General features: G+C 41.8%; 1 protein-coding gene across 4 annotated transcripts in view; it reads left to right on the forward strand.

The window, feature by feature from the left end:
- Nucleotides 1-22,665, forward strand: part of aatkb (apoptosis-associated tyrosine kinase b) — a 53,568-nt gene extending 30,903 nt beyond the window's left edge. For 2 of the 4 annotated variants that reach the window (XM_051416934.1, XM_051416936.1), the window contains exons 3-14: nt 3,914-4,055; nt 9,267-9,346; nt 10,005-10,123; nt 10,776-10,863; nt 12,016-12,149; nt 12,633-12,717; nt 13,241-13,362; nt 13,990-14,139; nt 14,500-18,055; nt 18,778-18,907; nt 19,050-19,256; nt 20,110-22,665. In XM_051416934.1, the coding sequence (XP_051272894.1) occupies nt 3,914-4,055; nt 9,267-9,346; nt 10,005-10,123; nt 10,776-10,863; nt 12,016-12,149; nt 12,633-12,717; nt 13,241-13,362; nt 13,990-14,139; nt 14,500-18,055; nt 18,778-18,907; nt 19,050-19,256; nt 20,110-20,138 (4,842 nt within the window). In that variant the 3' untranslated portion in view covers nt 20,139-22,665. Of the gene's footprint in view, nt 1-1,026; nt 1,362-3,913; nt 4,056-9,266; nt 9,347-9,367; nt 9,807-10,004; nt 10,124-10,775; nt 10,864-12,015; nt 12,150-12,632; nt 12,718-13,240; nt 13,363-13,989; nt 14,140-14,499; nt 18,056-18,777; nt 18,908-19,049; nt 19,257-20,109 lie in introns of those variants that run through there. The other 2 variants (XM_051416935.1, XM_051416937.1) reach the window with 2 other exon arrangements.
- The last annotated feature ends 366 nt before the right edge of the window (nt 22,666-23,031 follow it).

A 23,031-nucleotide genomic window follows, 5' to 3' on the forward strand; every position in this document is an offset into this window, starting at 1 on the left:
CTGTCTGAAAAACTAGAACTCAACTGCCAAGAGAGCCAAATTCAGATTTTCAGTACATTTAGTAGATAAGGCTCCAGACCTTCAACCAGAATTTTCTATACTTTAGTTTTTGTAGATGGTGATCACATCTCAAACCCAATACCAAGAAGAAACTCAGGGTTCTTTAAATCTCTGAATCTAGTGCCTCAAATTTCTTTTTATTTGTAAGATTCAAGGACAGCAGACTTAAATAAACCCTAAATTAGGTTATTAAAACACTCACAAAAGCACTGAGGCACAAAAGAAACATTTGGGCCAACAATTTTGTTTTTCAGGATCACATTAAGTTGTTGTAAGATTTCTCATTCCACACACATTCCCTCAGAGAGCTCAGAAAAAGGGTGGGGTTTTGGTGCCTCATCAATGTAAAGTTTAACTTCAAACTGACTTCCAAATGCGTGAGGCTAAAATAAAGAAAGAGTCATTTGTAGGTCAGAATAAAGGTTCAGTTTAAGGGTTAAGAACGGCCTGTATATGAGGTTAAAGTCAGATTCAGCTCAGGAATGAAAGAAGTCAGTGGACAGTTCTCACAAGTATAGAGTTAAGAAACAGAGAGTGTGTGTGTGTGTGTGTGTGTGTGTGTGTGTGTGTGTGTGTGTGTGTGCGTGTGTGTGCGTGTGTGCGCGTGTTTGTGTGTGTGTGTGTGTGTGTGTGTGTGTGTGTGTTCTTGGTGAAGGGGACTGCCCTGCAGATGTTCTTTGGCTTTTGGGAGGGAGAGAAAAGGAGAGGAAGAGAGCGAGTGATGTCACATGTATAGTATGTGTGAACCCCCCCCCCACACACACACACACACCCGTCCTCCCCCCCTCCTCCTCCCACTTGTATTTTTCTCCCTCACATTTTTGAGGGGGCTCAATTTCTCTCCTCTCCCTCATGGGACGGCTACAGGTTTGGTCTCGCCTGTGAACTGGAAGATGGTGCTCCTCCTTCTTCCTCTCCCCCCCTCCCTTTCCCCTCGTTCTCTCTCCCTCCATCCCTCCATCCCCAGCAGATCCTGGGGACAGTCAGTGGTCAGCTACAAAGCCTCCTTCCTCCCTCTTCCACCTCTCTGGACTCAACAATGAGACTCTCTCTGCAGAATGATGATGCCTTTTTCTGCAGCCGCTCCTCCTGGCACCGCCAACCTCCCTCTACCCTGCACCCATCACACAAATGGGAACCCTGTGGGGCGTGGGGTGGGGTGGGGGGGCAGTCATGGAGTGTGTGTGTATGTGCGCATGTGAGGTTTTTTTTATGGGTGTGTGAGAAAGAGTTTGAGATGCTGTAACCTGTAAGCTTAGGACGTTTGACATGTCTTCCTCACCTGTGGACCCTGTGGAGAGGTAAGCTGATTGGAGATGCTGCAGAAACACATTATTTATCCAGTAGGGGAGTTTCCAGGTGTTAAAATGGAAGCAGGGACTAAAGGGAAAGAGCGAATGTAATGATCTGTAAATATTTTAGGTTTAAGTTTGTTGAATCATTGCAATGGTTTCCTGTCATACTTTTATTTGTCTGTTTTAAGAATGTTTTTATTGAGCCTTAGACAACTGATTGACTACTGGATCAACCAAAAAAACTATTTTATTTGACGATTAGCTGCTTTGGTCTGTTCATTATAACATGTTTGAGTTTAAATGTGAAGACGTCACCTTGCACACTGGGGAACTGTCATAGGAATATTTCTTGATTTTCTTTTTACTGAAGGATTAATTGGAAAAAAAATAACAAAAGTATTCATTATTTTCTGGCCTAGTTTTCTATTACAGCTGGATGTGCGAGAGATGAGAGATAATATTGTTGTTCTGTAAATGCTGGTGTGTGTGTGTGTGTGTGTGTGTGTGTGTGTGTGTGTGTGTGTGTGTGTGTGTGTGTGTGTGTGTGTGTGTGTGTGTGTGTGTGTGCTGAGAGTGAAACCACATGTTGAATAGGAGGGCGAGCAAGGCCGTGTGAAGATTTGGATCTGAGGCAGAGGGAGTGCGTGTGCTTGCATTTTTGGGGGACAGGATGAAGTGAGAGACGGAGGTGTTTGTGTGTGTGTGTGTGTGTGTGTGTGTGTGTGTGTGTGTGTGTGTGTGTGTGTGTGTGTGTTTGTGTGGGTGTTGCAGAGGGCTGCAGCAGGTCAAATTTTTCCAGTGTTGGGACCCCGCTGCTCTCTAGCTCTCAACTAAGGGACTTTTATTCTGACATCCGGTCGTTGGATACAGCCAACTCCCTCCCGTCTTTCGTCCTCTGCTTCAGCGATGTGTCTCCACGTTCGACAGACAGAAGGAATCTTTCAGGGGCTCCTCAGTGTTCATCCAGCTCAGGCCCCAATGTAACACTAACATAGAAAACTCACTAGAACCTGCAGTGTGGTTCAAACTAGAATGTTCTAAAAGCCGTTACTGTAACTGACACTGATTTGTTTATTTCTTTACACATTATTACATCGAAATGCTAATCATTAAATGTTAGTCTTAAGCCAAGCAACCTTCTTTTTGAACAGTAATGATATGGAAATGTAGGAGTAAGTATTCCTTTTGGCCTTTAGAGAGTGCTGCAGCTCCCATCCCAATCGTTTTAATGATAATGTGATTCTGAGTTAGTTAGCTCTAGATTTACATAAACAGTAAGTTTAGTGAAAAAAAGCATTGTTTAATATTAGAAGAAGAATAGTTTTTCACTTTGTGAAAGACGCTCCAGCCAGTGTGTAGAGCTTCTCAGTTGATTTATGAGTTCAGTAAACAGTTTCCCGATGAGCTTATGGTCTCAATCTCTAGTTTCAGTCTTCTTCCATACAGCATGATGTTCATTTAGTAACTGATGGTCCCATTTAGAGTAAAATAGATCATAAAGCAGGGTATACTATAGGGCGTGGCAACCATGGCATGTCCTTGGGATCCAACCAGGATAGAGGTATAGCATAGTACCCTCCCTAGCTCCACCCTCTGGTCCAAATATCGTCACTTCTGGCTCCAAAAAAAACACCAAACTCACTGCTTCAAAATTTTATTTTTTATTTTATTTTGATAACTTGGCGTAGATTCATTAAATGGACATGTTTTTGACATTTCTTGGTAATTCATTTCAGAGCAGTTACATCTGTTAAATTCTTAACAGATGTGGATCTCTTTTGTTCAGTTTCCAATACAAAATAATGGTTAATCCATATTAGAAGATCTCTGTTGCCCGTGATGTGAGTGTGATCAGGCTTTCAAGGTCTCTTGTGCAAACACTACTCTCTCTTTGCATCTCAGAGTTGTGAAGACTCATTGATCAATCTCCCGCTTGGTGCCATTTGGGGACTGTGAAGCCGAGAGCTAGATCAGATATATATATATAAAAAAACATTCTTGCTGAGTAAGAGTGAGTCACAGAAGCTCTTCTCTTCAGGCTTTGCTCTGCAAGGGTCCAGAAAGCATCTCAGCACTAAAATTATCAGGCTTAATTGCGAAGTAGAGGATTGAGATACATGTAATCTTAGTACAAATAATCTGTGGATAAATCAGACTGGCTTTGTTTACACTGTGATGTTCCAACTGGTCTCACAAACAGCTCAGAGAAACAGTGAACCGGGCCAGGACAGCTTGCCTCTGTTTATCTCATTTCTGCCTCAGTGGGAGAGCCAAAACATCATCAATTTTGGATTATGTTTTAACATAACATATTCTATCTCTTTCTACATACAGTATATATCTTACATATTTCTCAAGATGTGCAAACATTATATGATCTACAATTCCCCTAAAGGCACTTTAGGGCATGTTTGTGAGGTTTCTTACCAATTTTCCATCTCAGTTGCTTCACATTTGTGACCTTACAACTTACCCAACCGGTTGTCAGTGTAATGTAAGCAACCTGTTCCTTTGCATGACCTTTGACCTCTTCGTGTATTTGTGTATGTGTTTTCCAGGAATTCAAGAATGTGGATGGGGAGGAGTATCATGCAGACATGTCCACCTTGGCCTCGCCGGCCTCCCAGGGCAGCCCGGACGTCTACATCCTGCCACTCACCGAGGTGTCCCTGCCGGTCGCGAAGCAACCTGCTCGATCAGGTGAGTCTCTTCAGTTCACTTTAACCCCTTATAGTTCCACCTGTGGCTCTGTCTACTGTAAAGAAACTCATGTTTGAGCAATTAATAAACCCACAGAAATGTAACATTTAAGTTCCCCAAATTTCCAAAGAAAGACAATGAGGTTGAAGGTTTGGGGAAATAAAAACAAAATCATTCACATTCACTGACAATATTTTGGTAATTGCAAACATAGAGTCCTTTAAAGACTCATACAGGGATATTTTAAGTGAAAATTGAGTGCTCAAGAGGTTAAACTTGGTGCTCAAATTCAATTTCCAGCAAATCTTTGAAATCCCCACACTACATTTAAAAAGATTTGCAAGCTTTCCCAGCTGTTGAAAGGGATGAAATATAAGATGAATGGGTGGTCAAACAATGTCCAATCATGATATCATTTCTGACGGCTTGTCAGTGCCTCGTAATTTACGCCTTCAGTCATTTTCTGCAAACTGATGCAAACCTTGCAATGGCGTTGTAAGAGTGCCAGAGCCTAACAGATGCAAGTACATTTCAAGGGTGTAAGAGCAGGGAGAACTGTGTATCTGGCGTTAGTCCCCGGAGTGAACACCGCCCTGATACTGGCCTCGTTCAGCTGGGCCTCCACCTATCCCACAATCCCTCACTGCAGGTCCCCACAGAATGAACTCTGTGCTCTTTAACTTTCACTCTCTCCCACAAACATCTGCCCGTTGCATAATAATGTCCAGGCGGCCAGCCTACACTGCTGCTTGTTGGAATGTCAGGCATGCGAGAGCACAAAACCCCAGTGAGAATATTCCTCATTCGCTCTGTCGCTCTCTTTCTCTCTTCCTGCTGCTATGTGACAATGGTCCTTGTTGTGTGTTAATGGGCTGATGCTGCCTGATAAACTTATGACACTGGAGAGTGTGATGAGACTTGATGGGTCATGCCCACGCAGTTATCTCAGCGATCAGCATCCATCAAAGCTGAAATAGAATTAAATTGACCCGTAGGCAGTGTATGAAAGGGCAAACAATAAGACATCACAAATATACTTTCTAACTTACTCTTAGTGGTATCTAGCCATGTAGATTGATTTGATTTCATAGTTTTGAGATTTGTTCAATGCATTGAATTCACTGCATTGTTTCAGAGGTGGATATCTCAAAACCCCGGCACAGAAAACCACAAATATCTACGTGGCCTGGTTTTATGATACCATTATTTCCTTCCTGATACCAATATCGGACAATACCGAGGACCAATAAAAAAAAAAAACATATATATTATTGATTTTCAATAAGCTTGTATGATTGCTGTCATTGTTGTGTGCCCTGGCTTATGTTAAATCCTTTGTCAGAATCAGAGTCAGAGAAGGGCGGGTCATGATTTCACTATTCTGGGGGAAAAATGGCAAACGGGACACTGCTTGGAAGTAGCAGGGTCACGTTTCGGGGAAAATAAATGATGTGGTATTAGATCAGTGCACAGAGAAGCGCACTCGCCAATACCGGATTTTACGCAGTATCAGAGGAATTTGATTGGTATTGGTATCGAAACAACTCTACTTGATACCCCTTGGGCTAAGTGTAACTATGCTCTTTGATTTGGGTAAACTGGCCCTTTAACATGTGATTTGTCTTCTGTGAATAACAGAAACCATATGGTATTACAGCAGTGGCAGAGGTCAGAGATTCATTACGACACCTTCAGGACTGCCTCACCCAGTGACATCATGAGGGGAAATTGATTTTAGTTTTTAATGAGAAATAGAACGGCTGAAATGGATCAGTCGTCTTATTTTTGTTAGCTGCTATTTACTGTCTTCTGTCTTCTTTTCAACTGTCCTAGTTCAAGTTGAAGTTTATTTGTACACCACCACTTCATACAAATGCAGTTGAAAGTGCTTTACATGGTGATAAAATATTAAAACGAAAAAGCAACAGAATAAATGGAAGTATAGATGACTAGAAAAAGAGCACAGGAAGAGCAGTTATTAAGATTTTTGAGAAATTGATTTAAAAGAGGTCTTGTGTAGGTGCAGGTCTCAGATTTCATATCTCTAATGATTCCCGAGAGCTGAGGTTGATGTGAAGTATTTAGCAGCTATGAGAAAGTCTGCTTACTCTCAGCCAATGTTCCCATCTCCTCTGTCATCCTGCTGTGCACTGGGGCTGTCAAAGGACTATGTGGATAGGTGGAGTTCCTAATGAGACACCAGTAGTGTAAGAGCTTGGCTCAGTCTGTGGCCCGGTCCCCATGCAGGACCCGCCCTGATGCAGCTGTACTGTGCTGCAGGCTGCCCTGCGAAGACTAATGGAGCTCACACCCACTCAGAGAAGACGTGAACAGCTACGCAGACGTTAAAAACACACACAAAAAGTAATCTGAGCAGAAAAGTTTTCATGTTCATGTAAACACACACAATTTCCATCCTTATATAACAGACACTTCAACATACATCGACCTCTAAATCCACCATGCTACCACTTCCACTCGAGTTACACAGCGTCACAAGTGAATTTAAATGATTGTCCATGGACAGCACTACAGCTCAGCACCTCAGCAGAAACTGGACTGGGATGCACTGGACTGGAAGAGCATAATGGGAATTCCATTAGGCTCTGAGTGATTTAGCCGCTGTGCATCTCCCTCCTAAAGACTTCCTGGCCACTATAGCGATTAAGCTAGACACATTCTTCAGACGGAGATGCTCAGCAGCACAGAGCTTAGAAAAGACCAGACAGGGCTGTCGAACGGAAATTGAGTTAGTGTACTGGCTGTATAGAGATCTGAGAACTTAGCAGGGGTAATCGGGATATTTTCAGTTTCTTATAAAAGAAATTAAAGTGAAATAAAAATTAGAAAGCACAGAGTGACTCCTTCCGAGGCTACACTTAAGTGACAGACAAACATGGAATTTGTAGATTCTTTGTGAGTGAAGTAGTTCATGAAACAAAAAGTGAAAATGTTGAAAACCCCCTATGTTACAATAAACAAAGCCCACTAAATACTTGTTCCCTGACCTATTGCTTGTTTTTCTACCAAATTTCATTCTTTTTAATCGTCCTACTAAGGATCAAAGATAGCAAATATTATAGTATAGTCTTTGATAATTTAGTTTTTTCTCCCATAATGTATCCTCCTCCCCTCATTGTTCCATCTGCATTATGAATATTTGAGGTTAAAATGATGGCGTAGGTGGGACCCATTGCTTGCCACCGAGTTCGCCAAAACTCAGTCCATTCCTATGTCATGGAGCTGGTGGATAATAGCCCCAGTGTGCGTACTAACCGGTCCTAACTGGTGCCATGCTGCCCTAAGCAGCCAGACAATGGAGGTTATTCTGCTTTGGGCCAGAGAGAGCGTGAGTGGGTGTAAGGAATGACCAGTCTGGGGAAAGAGACAGGGGTGTCCAATATGGCCTCCACACAGTGACTGGACTGTGTGGCGGTCTGGAGGGGGACGACAACACCACAAAGATCTGACTGTCTGCCTCTACACCCAGAATCTGAGTGTCATCGTGGGAGACACAGAGAGAAAGAAAGGGATAGATGGTCAGGGGTGAGAGATGGAGGGGCAGAGGGGGGGATGTTGCCATCGGTCCCGTTTCATTTGGCTGAGCTGGGACGGGGTGGTCGGGCGTGTTCGACAGGCAGGAAGGACTCGGGTCATCAGGGGATGCTGACAGAGATGCATCAGGGGGTTGCAGGACAGTCAGACAGCTCGGTGCCACAGTCGGCTCAATATAGAATAAGACTTAAGAGTGGAGATCCGTTTGTTTACTCAGGAACCATGGGCAACATCCACTGGCATGTTCGGCTATTTCATTTAAAAAAAGGTTAATAATCGGACAGAGGATGGATTCTTCAGTGGCCACTTAAGAACCTGGATATGGTGCGTTCTGGCATGTTACATATGTTTTATATGATTTATATTGTATTTTTTATTCTTTATCATTGAATCGGTCTATTATTTCCTTCCTTATAAGTGAGGACATTTTGTATCTTCATCTATCTATCTTTAATAAAACATAGGTTTAGTCCCAACATCATATTGGAAATGACTGCACTAGTCTTTTACCAATAACCAAATATAAGTACATAATAAGTTCATCCATTTCATGTTAATCCAACTTTAAATTTCTAGCTACTCTGAGAATGATTTCAGAACTTTCTGTCTTGAATTTGTCTTACTTTGTAACTGTATTATGACTTAAAATGATGAGTTGAACCATGCCTTTCTAAAGGAACATGTTAGCTTACATTTCAGCCTGCACTGTATGCGATGCATTAAAATGCTTTTTGTAGTTTGATGAAATGTGGCAGGACACATGTAATGTGTATTGTGTGTCTTTTCATTCCTGCTCACCCCCTAATGGCTGTTTCGTATGACACTAGTGAAAACATTGCTAACAATGATGAAGGTTGGTCTCCACTTCAGTCTCTGGTACAAAAAAGGCTCCTGGTTTTTTTTTAAGCAGCAAAAACTGGTTGATGTAGTACTGACAATGAAACTACAAGTGAAAGAATAAAAAAGGAAAGCAAATCTGATTGAGGCTTTTTTTAATGAAAGTTTACTGAGTTTTACAACTAATGATCAGCCTTTTAACAAACTTTAATGCTGGTTTAGTCAAATAAAGTCCAAGTCATGTATAAATGATATTTTTGGACTGTTTTCAAATGTATGTTATACAGTTGTAGGATTTCTTTTTAATATATGTTTTATTTTGTTCCAAGCATCTATTGGTTTCCACCCATTTTCATATGGAATGAAAATCGATTAGCATTATTAATAGCTTGTGCTTTCTTTGGTTGTGTAATCCATCAGAGTAAACAATCAATACTGCATTAATATGTGTCAGTGTTTTATTATTGTTGTGTGATAATGCCACTTAAATGTGGAATTATTTGAAAAGACTTTTTACAGACCATTACATCATTATTCTAGTGTAAATTTGATCAAATTAATGCCGAGTTGCTCTTCAGTAAGATAGATGAAACAACTCAAGCAAGTTTCAAGAGTTTGCTAATATTGTTTAATTTCATATCATGTGGAAATTAATGGGAACAAATGGCTGGAACAGTAGAACAAATACACATTTCAGAAACACATTAGTATGGTTTGCAAAATAGTTGTAATGTTAATGTGATCTGTAGTAAACAGGGTCTGCTGGCGGAGGATTATCCGTCACTCTAACACCTTTCCCTTTCTCTTCTTTTCCTCCAGTCCAGCTCCTGAAAGCTTCAGATCTCAGCCGCCACAGTCTTCTCTACCTGAAAGAGATCGGAAATGGCTGGTTCGGGAAGGTAAGCCCACTTCTCACACTTCAATCTTTATAACTTCCTGCTGGTGGTTTCGACAGTCGCCCCTTTGCTGTCCCTGCAGCATCAGTGAGTCTCACTCACATCACGGCAGTTAGTCTTTGCGGTGATCCCAGATGTTTTGAATGGAGTCACTTAAAAATGGCCGACACACCGAGTTACCTGTAATGTCTGAGTGTGTAATGCCGGTCTGATCCTCATGCCTTTGATGTCAGCCTGTCCCAGAAGAGATAGACTTAGCCCTTAAGAAGACATTTTATGCTGGTAAAATTTTCAAAGTAATAGCCACTGCAGGCTGAACGATGTTGTGTTGTATCGTGTATTTACAACCAGATAACATGTTGTTGTCGTTCTCTCTCGTTCTCGCCCCTTCTGTCTGTTTCTCCTCCATTTTTCCACTCATGAATACACATCCATCATCTCCATCCTTGTGTACCTTGACTGGGTATGTCCATCTGTATGTGTGTTTGTCTGCATTTGTCTGTCTCTTCACTGTCTTTGAATCCTCTTCGCTGAATGCCTGCATGCCTGCTTCATCTCCTTTTGTCTGGTCACTCACGCTTAATGGGTTTGTTTGGGGGTAAATGTCTGTCTGCGTATGTGTCTTCCCTGCGCGTATATGTCTCTATCTGTACTGTTTCAGGTTCTGCTGGGGGAGGTGAATGCAGGTCTAAACACCACCCAAGTGGTGGTTAAGGAACTCAAAGCCAGCGCCAGTGTGCAGGACCAGATGCATTTCCTGGAGGAAGCACAGCCTTACCGGTACACATTTACTTCATTCTGGCTGAATTTATGTCTGTCTATCTGTCTGTTATGCAAGGTAACGCATACATTTACTTAAGTACTGTACTATCACTCTCAAGGTGGTGTACTTGAGTATTGCCATTGTGGGAGATTTTTTAACTTATCTACATTAATCTGATAGCTGAGTACTTTGCAGATTCATATTTAACATTTAATAAGCTCATTGCTGTTGTCAGGGCGATTCAGGAACTATAAAAAAAAAACATCCTTGTTTCAGTTCAACTTCTCCTCCTACTGGTGGCTTTGCGTACTGGACCAGGTTTGATATTTGTGATGTCACATTTGCTTGAAGGCTCCGCCCCATAAAATGTTCAATGAGCATAGAGCAACTTTCACTTTGAGCAGATGAAAACATCCTTTTAGTGCCAAACTCATACATCAATCTGCACAGTGAAGATCAAACATCCAACTGTAGGACCAAGAAGAAAAACATATTTATGAGTGGAGGGGGACTTATTCTTTAGAATTGGTATATAATAATGGAATAATTTGTAACATATTTCTACTTAATATAGGTGAGTGTGGGTGTCTAAGAGTGCCATAGAACTATTATGTGTCACTTTCTGTACGATGAAATGATCTTATGCTCTTGTCCTCCTCTGCTCTCCAGTGCCCTCCAGCACCATGCTCTGGTGCAGTGTTTGGCCCAATGCACTGAGGTCACTCCATACCTGCTGGTGATGGAGTTTTGTCCACTGGTGAGTATCTAAACCTTCAGGCCAGTTGTAGGGAGAACAGCTTAGAGTATGTGTAAAAAAACAACAACAACTTAATACACACCAAATGCCAAGTGAAGGATTGTGAAAGTGCTGTCACAACCCTGCTGTGTTCCCCTGTTGGAAATCTGTCATTTCATTTCAGGATTTTGATATTGTAATAAAACTGCTGTGGCGTAAATGTGACTTTGCTGTTAAAGTGTTTTTAGGCTGTACCATATTTGGTGCATAAAGTGTATTGACATAACAGCATGAGATATGTACTGTAGTTTATGAAAGCCCCTGTCAAGTCTTTTGGCCTTTGCTTTCAATTCAAAGTCTGCATTATATCCCGTTCAGTACATTAAATGGATTGAAAACTTTTTGTAATATGTAGTTTATTGGATTTTCTTGCTAATTACTTTTGGCAGTAAAACATTCTTGGCAGCCGCTGCAAATGTTTGGCAGCCGAGCCCGAAGTTACCAATAAGTCATGCTACACTCGTACAGCTCAAACTGCAGCCTAAAATCCACCATCAGCTCCAAATAATTGATTAGTTCAGTAGATTTAACATGGATATATGTGTAGATATGATATTTCTGGTGATACTGAAGTAAGCAAATAAGAAGAGGAAGAAGAAACTAAGACCTGGCTTCCTGCCTCCACACAGTGAGTTTACATATGCTGATTTTTATTTAGCTAGTGTAAGTGTAAGTGAGGTAAATTGGTGATTGCTGATTAAATATATTGCTCAAATTAAATATATAATTTTCGATTTTTTTTAGATAGTTAAACAGCAGAACCAATGATAACCTACCATAACCTATACAATTTAGTGCAATTAGAAAGACGCAAGAGGATAAAGACTCTGTCAAGGAGACAATTTTAGTCCAAATACAACAAGAATTCCCACAGATGGGCAGATTGGTCTGTTCATCCAACACATTTTAATTGTGCGTATAAACCCGAGGACACCAAGTTTGTTAGTTCATCTGTTGGACTTCCATGCAGGATTCCAGATTCTTTTACCAAGCCAGATTTACATGACTGAACAAGAAATGGGTGATTCTTGGTCCCATTAAGCACAATTACAAGACTGCCCTCCAGTGGTCAGAGGTTACAACAGAACTTCTATTTTTCTCTACTCTGTCCAGGGGGATGTGAAGGGTTACCTCCGAAGCTGCAGGACCGCAGAAACCATGACCCCAGAGCCCTTGATTCTTCAACGGATGGCTTGTGACATTGCCTCAGGACTTTTGCACATGCACAAGCACAACTTCACACACAGGTAGCCAGCAGTTTCTATTAAATATCACACACGTCAAAATAACAGTACCAGGCCAAGTCAGTATGTTGCTGTGGTCAGTAAAATCTGCCTTTTGCTTCTCGGTTGCTTCCTGGAACAATATCCTGGTGCTGCCTGAGTGCTCCTTACAGACTCCAGCATCAGTGATTTTGTTGCAGGCGGTGACCCCTCATCTCCAGAACAACTCAAACATCCATTCAGTCTGCAGAACCTTTTTCAGAGACAGGAGTTGATGTTGATATGTGTTGCATAGGAGTGTTGAACTAGGTCAATTTTAAAAGATTAATTATTTCATCTTGCAATGAGTTGGTGCTTTTGCATGCATGCCTTTTAAATATTTTGGTGCCCTAAGTAATATGACCCTCCTGCAATGTTCTTGTTCTGTTTTGTATATTTATGAATAATAAAGAGCTGTAACAGCTGTTTACCCCCTCCTCCTCCCCCACCACCCCTCTTTGTCACCAGTGACCTGGCTTTGAGGAACTGCTTGTTGTCTGCTAATGTCTCAGTGAAGATCGGAGATTATGGTCTGTCCCACACCAAATACAAGGTCTGTTGATCAGTATCATCATATATATTATCATACAGTAAATGATTTAATTTGTTCAGATTATTTGGCCGAATTGAATAAATAAATAAATAAATACATACAGTAACAAAGAAGCAAGTGATCCTGGTACAGTTTGTTATCTGTAGACAACGCCATGCCACATAACAACCATTAGCAGGCAAACACTGAGTGGATGAGTGCATGAATGAATTAAGGAAACAGTGAGCTAAGCTTGTTACTATCTAAGTTAGTAGTTATCCCTCAGTTGCTATGCGTCTACAAAAAGATCTAGCATTTACTCCACCCAAGAGAGTTTCAAAAGATTTCACAGATTATAATTCACTTCACTTGTTTTAGAATATTAAATATAATAAGGGAAGATTTTTAACAACAAAGCAAATAAATTAATCTGTTATTGTGAAAGAGTAATACTTTTAGTCAGAATTAAATGTTAAAATGCTTAATGTGGATTGTTTGTTGCCTTCTGTCTGTCTGTTAACACTTTACCCATCCCTCCTATCAGGATGATTATTATGTGACATCAGATCAGATGTACGTGCCGCTACGTTGGATTGCTCCAGAGCTGGTGGATGAGGTGCATGGAAACCTACTTGTGGCTGACCAGACCCAACAGAGCAACATGTGGTAGGCTTAACACACACACACACACACACACACACACACACACACACACACACACACACACACACACACACACACACAAATATGCATTCACTTCTGTTCTTAAAACAAAAGATTTCATAGCATACAGACAGCACAGTTTCAAAATGTTTTAGACTATAAAATGAGGCAGAGAGAAACTGGGTCTTTATTATAGTCCATTGCCTTTGGAAATACAACAAACTGTAAACTTGCTACTATTTATGTTGCATTTCGTTACTTTGTGCATAAAAGGTCACGACCAAAAGGTTGACGTTGGTTCCCTGCGAAAGACACTCCATAGAAAATGGACAACCCTAACCCTAAGTGTGCTTGTAAATGGCAAAACATGAAAGCCAAAAAAAGAGAATTGTAAGTCTGTTAAGACTGTAATAGGTGAGGTCAGTGGTAAAGAGCTAGAGCAAGTCAGAGGCCAAGAAGATAGAAAAAGGTTTAAGATAATAGAAAATCTCTGAATGACAACCTGAAGGAAGCAAGATAAACCAAAACTTTTTAGGAACCAGATTAAATATTGTAAATTTGGGGGATAACACATACTTGTTCTTGTTTTATGTTTCATCAACACAATTTCCATGTTATCCTGTGTCTCAGGTCTCTGGGTGTGACTATCTGGGAGCTGTTTGAGCTGGGCAATCAGCCCTACAGACACTACTCTGACAGACAAGTACTGACCTATGCTGTGAGGGAGCAGCAGCTGCGACTGCCCAAGCCGCTGCTTAAAGTGCCCCTGGCTGAGCGCTGGTGAGATACACAGAAACACATTTAGAAACATCTTTAAAATATTTAACAGTCCTTCAGGAGGACAAACACAGCAAAACACAATACTCAGAGCAACATAATTAAATCGGTTGCAGGATGAGTGGATTTTCATTTCTTCTGCAGATTCTAATTATTATGCTAATCTGCCTGCTTTGGCTTCACTGTACTGGGGATGTTTTTTTCCCCAGTAGTCTCTTCTTGTTAGCCCTGTTATTACAACTTAATTAATTAAACAATTTTTGGAATGGGGCAACATATATTGCACCAAAATTATTTGATGGAATTTTCCCTTTTATATCTTGTGTATATGATATGTATATGTTTTCTGTTTGGGCTTCTCAGGTATGAGGTGATGCAGTTCTGCTGGCTCCAGCCTGATCAGAGACCCAATGCAGAGGAAGTCCACTTGCTGCTCAGCTATCTGTGTGCCAAGGGGGCCAGTGAGGCTGAAGAGGACTTTGAGAGGCGATGGAACTCCCTGCGTCCCAATACTGGATTCAACAGTCACCGTGGTGCCTCTGCAATGTCACGAGACCACCCCTCATCAACCTCCTCATCTTTCCCTCTCCTTGAGCAATTTTCAGCTGGTGATGGCTACCACTCAGAGTCTGGGGATGATATACTAACAGTCACTGAGACCAGCCACGGCCTGAACTTTGAATACAAATGGGAGCAAGCCAGGGCAGACCAGTCGTACAGAACCCCAGAATCGTCTAGTACCATGGGTCAGGTCAACCACCATTGCCAGGAAGCATTTTATCCACCTGGGGGCATTGTGGGGGGCTGCCCCATGGAGAGCCTCAGCCATGGAGTATCCCCGTCTTACTACCAACCAAAACATCTGCATGCTCCAGGTATACTTCCCGTCCTCAGTGCCCATAGCCCATCAGTAAGCAGTGAATACTACATCCGCATTGAAGAGCCAGTAGACTGTAACATTGATCCGGAGTATACCATGTGCTCCTACAGCCCAGACTACCAGGGCAGCAGTGGAAGCTTTCTCACTGGCAGTGCCGACTCAGGCGAGTGCATGGCCTGCCCATCACAGGTAAAGAACATGGGTCCCTATTGGTCAGCAGACATCCACAAGTCAGATGTGTACGATTCCAATGACTCAAGTCCTGCTATCTCCTTGACAATGGAGCCCCTTTTAGGGCAAGTTTTGGACAGCAGCCCACTACGACCCTGGGAGTCTAGTCACTATGTGTCCTATAAAGACAGAGATGGGGGTTACTACTATGAGCACTCGCCGCCTTTGGGAATAGATCATTATTTGATGGGAGGTGAGCTCACCAGTGAGCATCATCGGGAAAGCTGGGGGTCAAGGAGCCTGCGTCAGGCCCTGGGTGAGTTGGAGAACCCGCTAGGTATATCCCCCTCTGTAACCAGTCCACCTCAACAAGCCTACAGAGACACATACCTGGACACAACTCAGAGCTCCATCATTGGAAAGAATGTGACAGGGGGCTATTACGACATGATGGGCTCCCTGAGGAAGACTATGCCCAGCCACACCAGGCTCAGCAGTCACAGTCACTCAGTCAGTATCAACATGGAGACAGAGGGGGCACTCTTCATCGGGCACAGAGACAGTGATTCAGAGGAGGAAGAAGAGGACATATTTGTTGAGAGACACACCTGCAACACTTGGCCTGCAAAACACCGCCACAGCAGTGTGGGTCACCACAGACGGGCAAGCCACAGCTGCAGACAGGATGCTTATGTAGATTTCCACTACACGATGCCAAGTACAGATATTGAAGATTCCTGGCCAGAGGAGCACAGCCTGGCATTCCATTCTCTACCCAAACCCATTGACTATCTTGAGCCCCACCAGGCCAAAGATAACAGTGCCTGCCTTAGTCTGAGCAAACATCATACAATAGTGCCCTCAGACTGCAATGCCTACATCTACTTGTGCCATGAGGGTGAAACTCAGGTGCCGTCAGCTGGAGAGTGTTGCCACTCGCACTTTGTTGACCCGCTCACAGGCTTGCTAGTCAGAAACAACAGCTATAGTCACAGCTACAGTCACAGCAACTACATCAGTGATAAGGTCATTGACAACCCAAGCAATGAGGAGATGATCAATCTGTCACCTGCTCCAGGAGGGCCCATTGTGGCCAAATCTGCAATTATAAAGACTGAAGAGAGTAGAGAGCAGTATGTTGACCTTACATTTGATGATACACTATTCGAAGAGAAGAGGGAGGATGTAATCAAAGAAAATCCAATCATGCAAAAACCGATAGAGCCTAAAATAGAAGAGGTGACCCTAACAATGACTAAAACCACTCCACCTCCTTCTGACAACATGCATGTGATGGTGGCCCTCACAGATCCACAGTCAGAGTTGAGTCACACTGTCGATAGTGGTGTTGACAGAGGAGGCTCCAGTGTGAGCCTTGCTGACATCCTCGACTGCAGTGACGATGACGAGGACGATGACAACACAGATGATATCACTGACGTTACCTCAGGCATCTTCGTCGACGAGTCCAGCGAGCTGAACACTTCTCCTGCCTTCAAGTCGCTACAGAAGCAGGTAGGAACTCCTGATTCCATGGATTCCATGGATCTGCCATCTGCGGCCGGGTCTTGTGAAGGCTTCAGCCCTGCGTCCTCCCACCCTTCCAGCTCACCCAAAGCTATGGACAGTGGCTATGACACAGAAAACAATGAGAGCCCCGAGTTTGTACCCAAAGAGCCTCATGAACCCCGTGAACAACCTCTGGGAAAGCCTACCGTTGATACGAGCCTAGAGGAGGACAAAGTGCTGGAGGAGCAGGGAGTTGAGGCCGAGGTTGAAGTTGTTCCCACAGAGGGTGAACCATCATCGGGTGAAGATTTAGCCTTAGGAGCCTCACAGACAGGTGACCACATCCTTTTACCACTGAGCGATAAGACTCCATACAGAGACTCTGCCTACTTCTCAGACTATGAGAATGAAAGGCAGTCTAGGGGTGAAGGGGACGAACTGTCAGAGAGAGTAGGAGATGAACAAAATGTTGAAAAGGAACAACTCATGGGCGAAAAGAAGGGTGAGAAAAGGAAGAATGAAGAGGACGAAGAACTAAAGGACACTATAGCCAACAAAGACATAAAACTTGAAATAAAACACATATTAACAGTCTCCTCTTCTCCACCAGAGATGGAAACATACTTGTCAGAAGATCATAGCCGGGAGGAGGTATTGGGGCTACCTCTGGAACACTCTGACAATGCTTCAATAGCAGAGGGTGGGCTGGATGAATGGCCATCTCAGGAAGAGAGCTCATCTCTTGGAGATTGGGCGGCAGAGGTGGTTGGGGCCATGGAAGAAGCTCTTGGTGCCCTGAATGGAGATTGCATCTCCAATGTCAAGGTAGAGGAGGAGGATGCAGAAGACATGAAAAACTCTGTTCAAGATTTAGAAACAACAGAAGAGCCAGCGATCAACACAGTTCAAAACAGGCCATCAGGAATATCTGGTGAAACCCCTCACATTTTACCCAAAGATGAAGTGGCCTTGCAGCACACGGCAAGTACCAGACGGTTTTCTTCTTCCTCTCCTCCACCTCCATCCACCCCTCCCCCTCCGCTCCCTGGAACAGAGGGCCGAGCATCTCCAGCTGATGGGGAAGAGGCGGATGAGGAAGACGGTGACACTGATGACAGCGACGAGTCGGATGAGGAGCTCCGGACCTATAGCGTACAGGAACAGAGCGGAGGGGAGGAGAGCGAAGACGAGTGCCACCCAGTGCCCATTGTGGTGAGCGACGACAGCGAAGCCCACAAACTGCGCAGCCTCCTTAAAATGCCCACCCTGCTGACAACAGAAAACCTTGAGGAGGAGCTTGAACACAAGAAGAAGACAGTGTCTTTTTTTGACGATGTCACCGTCTATCTGTTTGATCAAGTGAGTTTCTGAGCGGGTATTATTTTTGATAAACACTAATCCAAGTTAGCATGTGGCTTAGTGAAAAGTGTTCTCATAGTGTTAAAATAATGGAAAAGTATCACCAATTATGCAGCTTTACAGACTCTTAACTAGTTGTTTTGGTTTCATTGCATATATATATATACATATATATATTGTATGGTTCAGGCCACTCCAATTAAACCCTGGTTGGTAACAATTTGTAACAGAAAATGGTTCAATAAACCCACTCTACATTGCCTGCTCAACAGCAAATGGCAGACAAAGTTACAAAGTAAAAACCAGAACACAGTTAAAGGTTATATACAGTATACAGAATTAACTTGCCACTGGCTGTCACACACACAACACCAGTATCTCAGACCAAAACTATAGGACAGAAAGTAATACAACTCACCAAACCCTTCTTTGCTAGTCTTTTTACATGTAGAAATATTTGTGAAAAGATGATGAGAAAAACATAACGTTTGTAGCTTACCGCTGGGTGTGTAAGGAGGACTTTAGTAATATGGTAGCTAGCACAATCCTACATGCCCAAGAAATGGTAGAGACCATGGTAGAGACTGTGTAGCTGTTAGCTTCTATTGATGTTTTGCTGCCCCCTGATGGCAGCTTATACAGCTTAAACTGACTCACCTGCCCAGATCCGGTGCTCAGTGTATCTAACAAGTCTGTCTTCTATTTAACTTCACTGCCACTAGGAAAGCCCAACTAAGGAGTTGGCTGAGCACGGCTTTCCTTTAGGATCAGAGGGGCAGACTTCACGGAGCAAATCCCAAGAAAGGGTTAATGCCTCAGATGACTCTTCAGATGGAAACATCTCAGAGGAGAGTAAGTACAAGAATACATTTGTTACATTTTACTTTATATATAGTTTTGATGTAAATAAAACATCCTTATGATTCAGCATCAAGAAAAATTATTTAGTTATCAGATATACATTTTCTAATATCTTTTTATTGTCTGTTCTCAGGTGCAGGGTATGAATGGGAGGACGACTTCCCCCTGCTCCCTCTACCCACGTCCTCAGTGGCATCTGAATCTCCTCCACACCGCTCCAGCCCCAAAGCCCCAGACCCCAAACCAGCAGTACAGTTCTCCCGCTTCACTGTCTCCCCCTCCAACGTGTCCCGCTTCTCCATCACTCACATCTCTGACTCTGATATGGACTCCGTTGGAGGTGGGTCTTTAAGTAACACCTTTCCTCATGGCAGACATGACTTTTCGATTAGAGATGATATTTTACTGATTTGATTTTCACACACGTAAACATATTTAGTATTCAGGACTATTCGGTGCAGATCAAATTTCTGTGTTTTGTCAGAGCTTTAAAAAAGGGTTTAGATCAGAATTCCAGAAACTTGTGATTGAATGGTCAATGCTGTTAAAACTGGGAAACATAGCAACAAGGTTATTGTATCTTTTAATATCAAACCTTAATCTAGAGTAGTTAATTGTGACTGCAACATTTCTTGAATTTTTATTAGCCACTTCTTGTCTCTGGAGTCCTGGACTAATTAAATGAGATTATTCCTCTAGTGCACTCGTCAAACAGATAGTGGGATGACCTCCTGATATTTCTCTGGACAAAAAATAAATAAATGTTTTTATTATTATTGATTCTTGTTGCTCTTTCAAATACTCCAAATAATATTATAACAGATATCTGAACTTACATTTGATTTAACTGAGGTTTTATTTAAGCCTCGACTCTTGCTAACACTAATCTAAATGTAGACCAATTCCAAATCATGTATAGACATGTTTCGGCTAATATGGTATTAAAAGACAACTTTAATTTTGTACTAGACGTAATCCCAGTCTGGGAAACTGGCCCGTTAAAGATAAAATTATTGGCTATGACACATTGCCACGAATTGAATTACAGTAAAACCTACCATCCTAATGAGATAATAAACTTTCTTGCCAAATGTCATAGAAATCTGCCAACATTTTGGAGGAGGAAGCTGTCTAATTGCTGTAAAGCGCACTTGTGTTCATTAATCCCCTCTGCCTTGTTCTGTCTTTTGCAGGAAGCAGCGAGGATGGGGACAAAGAGTAACGAGCTGTGGATACTTACTGCCTCTCTCTGACAACGACTTGGCCTGCTAGCATGACTTCAGATTTATTTTTTAAAGTCAGGTTTTAGAAACACAAGACAGTGCCTCTTATCGCCTGTGGACACTTTTGAAAGGTCCGTCTTACCACAATGTAGGACTGACCTGAAGCTGTTAAGCTGTTAGAATACTGAAAAGAGTATGGTTAATATATAAAATTTACAGAATATTAATATATACTATGTATGATGTAAAGAATATATGAAAGCAGGGGAAACTTGTATGTTGAATTCTGCATATTTTTCGGATCTAAGAGACAAAATGGAAGGACAGACCTTTGGAAAGCATCACATTTGACGCCTCTTTCACTTCTTAATTTATAATGGGTAGCATTCATGAGAGTGTGGAACCACCTGGACTTGATAGAAATAGGGTCTGTCTCAAACTGTGGCTGAGTAAAAGACAGAAATTTCAACTTTTTGGCTTCTCAACAAAGGATCAGCACCTTGAGCAAGACTGTACAGCTCCACAGACTTTTTAGGAAACTGCTTTACTTGTCTTAAAGAATATCAATGAGAATCCTTGAGGTATCGTAAGTAATATAATGTTAATGTTTGGGTTCATTCAGAGACAGACTGGTGTGAAAGAAGGAAGCAAAGGGAATTTTAATGGATCATGTTTGGTTATAGAATGTTTTTTTGTGGAAACAGCTGATCGAACATGGACAAACCTGATATTTCTTTCCTTTTTTTGTATCAGGACCACTACTGTACTGTTTTACATAAATATGTGGCTCATTCCCTCCACCAAATTGAGTGCCAGCACCACCATCACAACTGACCCCTCTTTGTTGTAAACATCAGGCACAACATGGGCATGAAGGAAGTCATTTCAGTTTTAACTCTTATAAAAGGTTTAGGGTTTTTCAAATATAGCGATGCATGGTTTCAAGTAACTAGAAAACAGTTATCTATGAGAATTTATTACTTAAGAGACAAAAAGGGACAGATATTTGTTTTCTGTTTTGGAGTAGAGACAGGCATGGTCATGGAAATCCATTTTCATGTTACAGGTCCAAAACAAATTAGACGGCAAAAGGAGACATTCAGGATTTGGACACTAGATCTCTAATAATGACATGGTCCAATAGGGGTGGGCAATATGGATGAAATCCTCATCACAATTGCAATAATGGTATACATCTTGATAAAGTGCTTTTCCTGAACTTCATTTAAGACACAGTTAACAGATAAAAGTTAAATACCTGACAAATTAACGTCTTCATCACATTGATGCAAACATCCAGTAAATCCAATATTGCCAGAAAGCAGTAATGCTCATTGATTTGCTACAATATTCACAACGGCCAAGTAGAACCAGAGATATTAAAGGTATAGATACTTTGGTTTTATTGGCAGTATGTATCATCATATTGCCCAACCCTACAGGCAAATATATTAACAGTATTAAAAAGGCTGTTAAATTCTATTTTTGTCTGCACAGAGGTTAGTCTGCATATGTAAATCAGAACATGCAGTATTTCTTAGCTTCTGCCCATTTCTACCATGTTATCTGTTTGTAAGGGAAATGAGAACAGCTGCCCGACTTTACTGTTACTGTCACTTGCTGTATATTGGCTACACTGAGCTTGTTTGGAGCAGTTTTGTACGATGATTCAGTTATTAGAAGCTGAACTGTTGAACCTTTTCAGATTCGCAAGAAAAAAAAAGTTTGTTCTAACTCATTAGAATTTGGGTTATTTACATAAAAATCAGGAAAACAAATCTGAGAACAGAATGAGTTTTTCTAGCACTTAAAAGCTTGGGTGAAGTATAAAAAAAACAAAACTTGTTGAGCCATGTTGCTTTTACGTGGGACAGGTCAATTCAGTGTTAAGTCTTATTTGTCTGATCAGCTGGTAGAACGGCAGTAGAGGGCCGATGTCATGATCATGAAATGTTACAAGGCTTTGCTTTCTGTGTGTGTAAAATGTAAGGAAGTGAAATGGAAGGTGTGGTTGCGGAGCTGTCGGTTGGGCTCCTGTTTCAAAGCTGTTGGCTCTGGAGCCTCAAAGAAGCAGGATGCCACCTTTCGAAGCACCCTATGATCAACATGTAGTGTCTTCTAAGTGTTTGTTTGCCTTCCAAGGCTTTAATATTCTGTAACAGTTTAGCATAGAACCATCTAGACAGCTGTCCGTAATATTTTTGTATCTCGACAAAAATACTTTTAAGAGTATTGATGTACTGTACCTGTGAAGGAGGGGAGGTTTGGAAAATATGTCTCTTATGTTTATTGTTGCCAAAGAGATGTTGTGTTGTGGTCCAGGGGCAACAGTTGGTGTTGTTTTTACCCCAAAATGTAGATAGAGGAGGGACATTACTGCAGCTTTAGCCTGGTTGGAAAAAACGTGCAGGTGAAGTTTTGGTTTGAGATACTGGTGGTAACATGTGCCCCCACATTGACCTGGTCACATCATTACTTTCTGTACCTTCTATCAAATATAAATAAAGTCTGTTTTACACATCTTAAGATATCGTTTGACTTTTTATTTAAGAAAGATTATTCTGTGTTCACATGAGGTGTGAACAGACTTCACTCTTGCTTTATTTGGTATAGTTTGTTCTCATAAATCATTTACACAAGGAATTACAAATATAAACTGAATTGTTTTCCACACTGAATTTTCTTTTACTTTTTTGTGTTTTGTGTTTCTTTAATTAGGTCTTAGCTTAGAGTGGCTGGACAAGCCCTGATAATGGCCTGACCTGACAGACGTGATGCTGCGAAGGAAAAAACAGCTAGTTTTTCATCTATATCTAAGAATACCCTCCGAAAGAAAAAAAATAGCGTGTCGGAAATGTTTCACCTTCTCTCACCTAGTTTGACAACCTCTAC

This window comes from Dicentrarchus labrax, unplaced genomic scaffold (assembly GCF_905237075.1).
Source record: "Dicentrarchus labrax unplaced genomic scaffold, dlabrax2021, whole genome shotgun sequence".
Taxonomy (NCBI): domain Eukaryota; kingdom Metazoa; phylum Chordata; class Actinopteri; family Moronidae; genus Dicentrarchus; species Dicentrarchus labrax.